Raw genomic sequence first — 9,284 nt, forward strand, 5'->3', positions numbered from 1 at the left:
TTCAATTTTTTTTAGTTATTTTAATTGATGACATGTCTAATGTGGTAGTTAAGAGTGGAAGATAATTATTAAATCATCATTTATTTACTTTTTTTTATGTTTGCTTTTTAAGCTTTTACTATATTCTCTTTTATGATGTGATCGTAATAGACCATTGGAGAATTGATTCCTCCTTTTTAATTTCTTGACCAATTACTTCCCTGCTATGTTGTTATGATGTTCATTACCAATAGTGAGTTGAGTTACCAATTTAACTTAGCAATCATTAATGTTAATTAAACAAGGAATCACTAGAAAGCAAAAACAATTAACCTGTCATTATAACCAGAGATATATCAGGTCAAAAAATGTTCAAATTCAACGTCCTTTATTTCAAGAAAATTTATTTAAAATTTTATGCCAAAAATATGTTTTACATTTGTTTAATGTTTATGCCATTGGATCCTCCCGGGTAATGGTGAAGTGAAAAATGTAAAGAGTTCCAAAAATAAAAGACATCAGCGCATCAAGTCCAGTCTATAAATCCAAAAATGTTGGACCAGAGGAAATCAAAAAACACTAAAAGCCTGATGCCAACTTGTCCATAGTAGGGAGAAATTCCTTCCCAACCCAACATTTCGGAATAACTCCCTGGATTAACATCTGCTATTTACAAAATGTTTTCTTCCCATAAGATTTGATACTTTTGCTCTTTAGAAGGACATCCAGGCCTTTCTTTAACAGGTAGAAAGTATCAGCCATAACGAAATCCGGCGGAAGAGAGTTTGGTAAAGAATGGACGATAAGGTAGAGCCACCGCTCTATCAACCGGACTAAAGTTCCATCCAAATAAATGAAATCACTGGATACAATGGTGTCCGATGTATCTTGTCATGATTCTTCATTAATTTGTTCTCCGGGAATTTTTGGCTCCTTAAAAAGAATAAAAATCATAAAATTCAAAAAAGGTTTTTATGATCAAACATACAGGAACATAAATACAAAGGAAATATCTGAGCTTGAGGGACAAAACATATCTAAACCGGATGATCAAGAAGTCATAACATGGAGGCAGAGGGGGATTACGAGTTTAATGTCGGTCTATATCAGTGGTGGCGAACTATGGCACAGGTGCTAGAGGTGGCACTGAGTGCACTTTCTGTGGGCACCCAGGCCTTCACCCCAACACAAAGTTTGCTAGATAGGACTCAAGGCTTTCTCCCATGGTCCAATACAGACCAGGACGTGCCATGCTCAGCGCTATTTGAAAGCGACATCCTTGGCTGCCACAACTACAGGACGAACGCAAAGGTGTAGATAGAGATGGATTGTCATTGGAGCTCCTGCTCTCAGTCCCCTGATTCTTCCTCTTCAGGAGACCCTGGAGAAAAGCTATAAACCGATTTACTCCATCTTTCTATTGTATTAGTGAACTCAGGATGCCAATACAATTAAAACCTGTGATACAGCAGGGATCAATAAGTTACTGCTTATATTGTCATGTTGGCACTTTGTGACATATCAGTGGGTTTTGGTTGCAGCTTGGGCACTCTGCCTCCAAAAGGTTCGCCATCACTGGTCTATATAATGGGAACCTACTGTATATAAGCAGTGGGCTGTGCCATAGGCCATCAATATCTCTATATAAAGTATAATTACAGTGTTAGTACCTGCTGCTTTAATTTCACATACAGAACTCCTGCAAAGAGTATCGTGACGATCACTATGATGATCAATCTCAAGATGTTATCCAATCTAAGTCCGTAGCCTGAAAGAGAAGAAAAGTTGAATAAACATTGAGACTTCACAAGTGACACATATCTGATAGAAACAGATTTTCTGATTGATATTCAGATTCGGGTTTTGGGTTCCGCTCAGTCCCCCCCCCCCCCTCCCTCCGTCGATAACACCTGCAATCACTGCTGGCATCCATCGTGGGCATTAACTCTCTCAATGGTGTCGGCAAAGCCACCAGCAGTATTTAAACAAACACGGCACTTGCACACTTCCATTTTGTGGAGGATCGTCAATCCCCAATGAGGTCAATGGAGCAACGACCCCCCAAAAATGGTGGCACCCATACACCGCTGGCATTTAAACACAGTTGGCGGCTTTGCCAGCACCATTTGTGGGTATTACCATAGGGTTTAAGTACCGAAACCCTGACCTAAACTCAACCACGCCCAGAATGTATCAGGTCATCATTAGTAGGGTGCTGTTATAAATGACATGAGATTTGTCCATTGGACCATCAACAATTCTCCACAATTGTCTGCCTAAGTGATAACCATCTTTCTAAACCGGCCATGATCATTAATCCTCCAAGGACCAAGGGAAAAATGGACAATGCTTAAAATCTGCCCATCATAGTAGGTGAGGTTGAAAAAACACATCGACCCATCAAGTCCAACCTACAAATCTTACAATGGTGATTGGTATTATTATTATTATTATTTATAAAGTACCATTAATTCCCTGTTACTGTACAATCAGTAAGGGGGTCACATACATTACATCAAGACAAAAATAAGTGCAAGTGCCAAACACAAAGATACAGTGATCAGGAGACAAGTAGGAGGAGGAGCCTGCCTCTGAGGGCTCACAATCTATATGAGGAGGAGGGATAGAGACATGAGGTGAGGGAGCAGAGCAGTTAATGTGCAGTGTAGGCGATCCTGAAGAGGTGGGTTTTCAGGTTACATTTGAAGGTTTGGAAAGTGGGGGACGGTCTGACACATTTTGGTAGAGAGTTCCAGAGTATGGGGGAAGCACGGGAGAAGTCCTGGATGTGGTTGTGAGAAGAGCGGATGGTAATAGAGTGAAGCTGAAGGTCCTGTGAGGAGAGGAGATGTGGGGTGGTATTGCTTGATGAGTTCAGAGATTTAGAGGAAGGCAACATGACTCTACAAGTGTGATGCCAATCGGCTTATAGGAAAAATCTCTTCCTGATCCCAATGTAAGATGTAATGTACCAATAGATTAGACATGATGTCTTCGACTTCAATATACAATATTAATGGAGATCTAAATGGGGAGTACAAGTCACCGGCCATAGACAATGAAGATACAAAATACAGTACAGGGGGTCCCCTCAAGGACACCCAACTTACAGATCACCCCTAGTTACAGACGGACCCCTCAGCCCCCTGTGACCTCTGGTGACCTCTCTGGATGTTACTATAGTCCCAGATTGCAATGATCAGCTGTAAGGTGTCTGTAATGAAGCTTTATTGATAATCCTTGGTCCCATTACAGCAAACAATTTTGAAAATCCAATTGTCACTGGGGCAAAAAGATTTTTTTCTCTGGATCTACAATTATAAAATATACAGTCTCAACTTACATACAAATTCAACTTAAGAAAAAAACTTGTACGAACCAAATCTTGTACATAACCCGGGGACTGCCTGTATATCACCATTTTATGGCCTTGACCCTCTATGGTCTTTATATTACTTGTACGAAAATTTATTTCACTTATAGTTGATATTTAAGCCCAAACCTTTTTACACATCTTGGAAAACCATAGAGAATTCTCAATACTGTAAATGATACGTCTGATTCTGGACCATCCCCACAGATCGCGACGGACAAATGGAGCAAACGGCCGCGCATGACCGTTTTGCTCCATTAATCTCTATGGAACTGACGGAGATCGGTGAGTGCGTCACTCGGCAATTTCCGTCAGCTCCATAGGGATTCATAGAGCAGAACGGTCATGCGCGGTCGTCTGCTCCATTTGTCCGTCGGACCCCTCGTTGCCCCGTCAGACTAATGGAGAAGACAGTCGCATATGACCGTTCTGCTCCATTAATCTCAATGGAGCTGACGGAGATGGGTGAGCGCGGCACTCGGTAATTTTCATCGGCTCCATAGGGATTCATGGAGCAGAACGGTCATGCACGGCCGTCTGCTCCATTTGTCCGATGGACGCCTCCTTTCTGCAATCTGTGGGGGTCTCAGCACTGAGACCCCCGCTGGTCAGCAAGTTCGGCCCTATCCCGTGGATAGGGACTAACTTTTGTTCATGGGAAAACCCCTTTTAGGTCACATGTACACTGCCGTTGCCTGCTGTACCGTAGCGCTGCTCACCCCCGCCCCCTCCATAGGAAAATATGGCGCTCGGTGCCGTAACACGGGCAATGATAGGACATGTCCCGTACAGTGCCATGAGCCCATAGAAGTGTATGGGGGACGTATATCGGCCGTATATACGCCCCCCATACATATGTGTGAATGCCGCTTAAGATTGGATTCAGGACCTAACTGATGTTCCTTGAAATACCATAAAAATTGATGCATGATCCTTTCTAGTCCGCAAGTTATTTCTAAAAAAAATGGTATTGAGTCATAATATTTTTTTTCACAATTTTTTTGTTTCATTAATTAAAATAACAGAAGCCCAAGAGGCGTGGTGCACACAGGCAATACCAGAAACCATCTAAAGCTCTTTGAAATCATTGGCCTTTTTCTCAGGTCCTCTAAACACTGTTATTATCGAATATACAAGATCTGTCTGAAGCGAAACAGAAAATATTCAGATTTGAGGCAGTGCCTGACAATAACTAGAATGGTGCCACATCTATGGATCAATGATTGGATTTGCTCATCGCTAAAGATGACCTATTGAACCTGACCCTGAACTTTCTTAGCCCACATGGCCCAAATTGTAGAGAGTGATGACTTTCATCGTGGGTAGACCAAAGTTACCCCAGCCATGAGCCACCAACAACTTTCCTTAAACTATCCATTTAACTTGACTCACATTACAAAGAAAACCTAAAAGGTTCAGTAGATGTATGGTATATATATTTACCTCTCAGTGTAATGTCTCCTGTCCATGGGTTTGCATACGTCGGATGAGACACAACACAAGTCACTGACGTCACGTTAGTCGTTCCGCTACTGAATGTGCTGATCACTGACCAGGTCCGGTCCGGTTCTCCCAGTACTGTAGTATTTATATCATCTGAATGCGGGATCCAGGAGATTTCTGCAGGTGGATTCCCCCCGGTGGCTCCACACTCTGCAGATCCATCGCTGGTCAGTCTTAAGAATGTAGACGGAGGAGCTGAAATTAAAGTGAAGACACGAAGACAAGATTGTTAAATATACTCAGGATAGCAAAATATCACATTCTCTAATTCAGCGTTATTTATAAAAATACATAATTTCACAGATATAAGTACAACCTGCCTCTATCAGTCCTGGTGGATACAATTACAGTTGCCCTGGATCCAACTGTAAATCTTCTGATTATGGTTACGGCAGGGCAGATTTTTCTCATGAATAGCTTCTCCTGTCTGCTTCTCCCCTCTGCCTTCAGCCCCTCCTCCTTCCATTACAAGACAAGCTCCCACACAGACACTTCCTGCCAGCAAGCAGCAGTGTGCACAGACTTACTCTACAAGCTACAGACACATAAGGTCTTTATCCAGGGGAGGGAGTCACTCTGTGTATGTTATAACTAAAATGTAGCAGAGCTAACAGTGTTTGTTATAGCGCAGTTGTAGCAGAGCTGAAGTGTGTCATTGTGTGTTATATGCATCTCATGGATCTCATCATCTCTCATCTGTCTCATATCTATTTTTCTATTTGCCAGATACTAGCAGAATGTTTTGAAGCTAAATAAAAGTGTAGATAAACCCTGTACCCTGATAATCTAAGCACATTGTCAGCACACAGCATCTCATAGCACAGAGGGATCATGAGTCCCTGCTCACACTCTGGAATCTTTCACTGACCATCACTAAGTGACAGGAGCTAAAACAGCAATAAAACTGAGTAAAATAGAAAAGTAAGGGGTTAAAGTGTTCTTTATTGTGTAAACATCACCGGTGATTCAAATTTGAGAACTTTATTTAATGGGCAAACCCCTTTAAGAAATAATTAATTTAGCAAACATGTTTTGACAAAGTCTATATATAGCTATTGAGCAATAAATAAAACACAAAAATTGGTCTTTCCATGTAACTCAAAGTATTGTGTCTCCAGGACAGAACCGCAAATCCACCTTTTCATCTCCTCCTCACATCTCGATGTGCAAAGCAAATCACACACAACACTGAAAAATGTTGCTGTGACGGCGCAAGTGGAAAAGTCACCTTTTTTAGCACAAATTTTTCAAAAAAGTGCAAATAAACAAGAAAAGAAAAAAAAAAAGTAAAATCAGATAAATCACCTCCATTATGTCACGAAAAGACAATTGCAAGATCACCCGGATATGATTAAGTGTTCCAAAGTTATTATCGCTTAAAATTGCACATGCCAGTTTTAAAAAATTGTGTAGGGCCGGAAGGTGAGCAGTGGCTTTGGGAGCAAGGGGTTAAAGCTTTGTGTAAACCTACATGGTTAAGTTTCTGTCTACTTATGAAGCGATAGTTACATTATGAAGGAGAAATTGCGGTAAAGAGCTAAAAAATACCCTTTAAATCCCCTTAACGACCCGTGATGTAATAGCACGTCACGGGTCGGCTGGGGGTGCATGGAGAGGGATCACGGGCTGAGCCCTCTCCATAGCCGGTAAGTCTTTGCTGCATATCCCCCTCCCCCATTATTTTCAGGCAGGACAGTGGGGATTTCTCTATATCTGAATTTATAATAACTTATTATCAAAACATCCAAAAGATATTGTAATATACAGGTATAGGATATGATGATACAGTATAAAGTTCTTACCTAAAACTTGTAACGACTTGTCCGTGGAGAAGGTCCTTTTATCATTAATGACAATGCAGGTGTACGTCCCCTCATCAGTTACGTCAGTATCACTGATACTCAGGGATAGATTGTCACTCCTCATCCTTGTACTGCAGGAGCTGTAGGAGGTCTCTGTGTCGTTTTCCTCGATTTTATATGATACGACACAGGATGAATTGTACAGATGAAGCTTCCACGTAACTTGTAGTAATGTGTCTCCGGGATCTGCCCAACAATGCAGAACGGTAAGCTCACCTCTCCGCACCCTCACCACATCTGAATCTAAAAAACAAATTATTTTTGAATTAAAGGGGTTGTCAAGGGTGATTTCTGTTTCTATGGGCAGGGTCTGGTCTAAACAAACAAAAGAGCCAATTAGAGATTGGTCCATTGCAAAGTTGGTTCATAGATTTGGCACAAATTGGCCATTTTTGGGACACTGAATCAATGCCACATCTTTTCAGGTTCACTTCAGAAAAACAATTAAAAATTCGGCAGCTCCTGCGGTTATTCATCCCAGAGCTTAAAAATAGGGCAAAACAAGATAAGTAAATTTCAAAAAATCTGTGTTTTAGAGCAAAAAAGGATGTATCACTTTCCAGGAAAATTGGAGCAACATCAGTTTGGACCGAATAGATTCCGACCCAGAGCAGCAGGGAGCGTGGACTCGCCATCTGTGGTCACTGAGTCCCACCCAATCAGCAAGATCCCATAGGGGCTAACTTGTTGTGCCTGGACAACCCCTTTAACTAACTACTGCAGTTTATCTACCCCCAAGGACCTTGTCACATAAAGTGCAGGCAGTCCCCAGGTTACGTACAAGATCGGTTCTTTAGGTTTGTTCTTAAGTTGATTTTGTATGCAAGTCAAAACAGGAATATTTTTTAACTGTAGCTGCAAACAAAAAAGTTTTTGTCCCAGTAACAATTGGGCTTTTAAAATGTTGTGCTGTCATGGGAACAAGGATTATCAATATAACTTCATTACAGACACCTTACAGCAGACAAGTGGGACCTGGCACTAGAGAAAAGCATCCAGAGAGCTTCACCAAAGGGGGCAGAGAGATCGGTCTGTAACTAGAGGTCGTCTGTAACTAAGCGTCGTCTATAAGTCGGGTGTCTTTAAGTCTGGGACCGTCCGTTGGTAAAAAAGACCTCTTAAAATTCTCATTTCATATTTTTGGATGAAGGAACTTTCTACTTTATGGAGTTTGTATTGTTTTACGTTCCTCGTACACCGGGTGCACGTGATTCTTTGCAATGCCCAAAAATTTTGCTAACATTATATTATCATAAAAATATAATTAATCACCAAGAAGGTTTATTCAGACAGGTATAATTCCAAGGGTAGAAGTTGGGTTGTGTTTCATCCTGGACAGGCGAGCACTGGCCCATAGTCTGTATGTGTCTGTCTGTATATGTCCTGGCCCATAGTCTGTATCCTATACGTCCTATTGTGTATTAGTTACACGGGCCCATAGTCTGTATCCTATATGTCCTATTGTCTATTAGTTACACTGGCCCATAGTCTGTATCATATATGTCCTATTGTATATTAGTTACACTGGCCCATAGTCTGTATGTGTCCTGTCCTACATGTCCTATTGTGTAGTCCTCACATTTCCCTGATCAAATATGGTGGTCGGAAAAATCTCTAATGGTTGGCTATGAGTTAAGCATTGATCGCCGCAAAACTTTACTTTACTTTAGTGGGGAGAGCCCCCGGGAACCAATATTAGATGGCATTTTCTACATTGATAACATGCGGTTTTGCATACAGTCATGTTTTGGCCACAAGTTGAGTAAAATTGGGTCGGTGATAAGATTAATATTTGATCAATTAACTGTCTTAGAGCGTGAAGAACAGATATTACCCCCCCTAATGTTCTCTAGTGACACTTACCTGAGGTTACATGTCCCGGGTACAAGAGAACCAAGAGAAAACTTACTGATTGCAGAAGGTCCATCCTTAGTTCTGCCTCAGGTAGAGAGGAAGTGATACAAAGTTACTTCTAGCTCTTCACTTCCTGTCCGGTGAACATCGAACTGTCGCCAACTCTTCACAATTCAGCTTTGTGATGTGGTTACACACAAGAATATCAGCTATCCTGCTCACACAACCTTACTCATAGAAACTTTCTGAAAGTGTCAGAGGTGACTTTATTCATTAATATGAATTAACAATGTAAGAAATAGCTGCCAAAGGCAGATGTGTGATATATAACTGTAGGGATATGGGTGATATATAACTGTAGGGATATGGGTGATATCTAACTGTAGGGATATGCGTGATATATAACTGTAGGTATATGGGTGATATATAACTGTAGGGATATGTGAGATATATAACTGTAGGGATATGTGTGGTATATAACTGTAGGGATATGTGTGATATATAACTGTAGGGATATGTGTGGTATATAACTGTAGGGATATGGGTGATATATAACTGTAGGGATATGGGTGATATATAACTGTAGGGATATGTGTGGTATATAACTGTAGGGATATGGGTGATGTATAACTGTAGGGATATGTGTGATATATAACTGTAGGGATATGGGTGATATATAACTGTAGGGATATGGGTGATATATAACTGTAGGG

General features: G+C 41.1%; 1 protein-coding gene across 1 annotated transcript; it reads right to left on the reverse strand.

Moving 5' to 3' along the window:
* Positions 1 to 577: 577 nt before the first annotated feature.
* LOC140116822 (cell surface glycoprotein CD200 receptor 1-like) lies at positions 578 to 8,850 on the reverse strand. The gene is made up of 5 exons (XM_072133254.1): positions 8,581 to 8,850; positions 6,658 to 6,960; positions 4,796 to 5,050; positions 1,650 to 1,747; positions 578 to 912 (listed from the first exon to the last, which is right to left on the reverse strand). Exons 1-5 carry the CDS (start codon positions 8,642 to 8,644, stop codon positions 871 to 873), a joined length of 762 nt encoding a protein of 253 aa, XP_071989355.1. The 5' UTR covers positions 8,645 to 8,850; the 3' UTR covers positions 578 to 870.
* Positions 8,851 to 9,284: the final 434 nt, after the last annotated feature.

This window comes from Engystomops pustulosus, chromosome 2, assembly GCF_040894005.1.
Source record: "Engystomops pustulosus chromosome 2, aEngPut4.maternal, whole genome shotgun sequence".
Lineage (NCBI taxonomy): Eukaryota > Metazoa > Chordata > Amphibia > Anura > Leptodactylidae > Engystomops > Engystomops pustulosus.

Excerpts from the sequence above, each read along its gene's own strand:
- LOC140116822 (XM_072133254.1), bottom strand. The coding sequence starts at position 8,644 with ATGGACCTTCTGCAATCAGTAAGTTTTCTCTTGGTTCTCTTGTACCCG. Across the intron at positions 6,961-8,580 it reads CCCGGGACATGTAACCTCAG|ATTCAGATGTGGTGAGGGTG; the intron begins GTAAGTGTCACT and ends TTTGTTTTTTAG. Across the intron at positions 913-1,649 it reads ATGTGAAATTAAAGCAGCAG|GAGCCAAAAATTCCCGGAGA; the intron begins GTACTAACACTG and ends ATTCTTTTTAAG.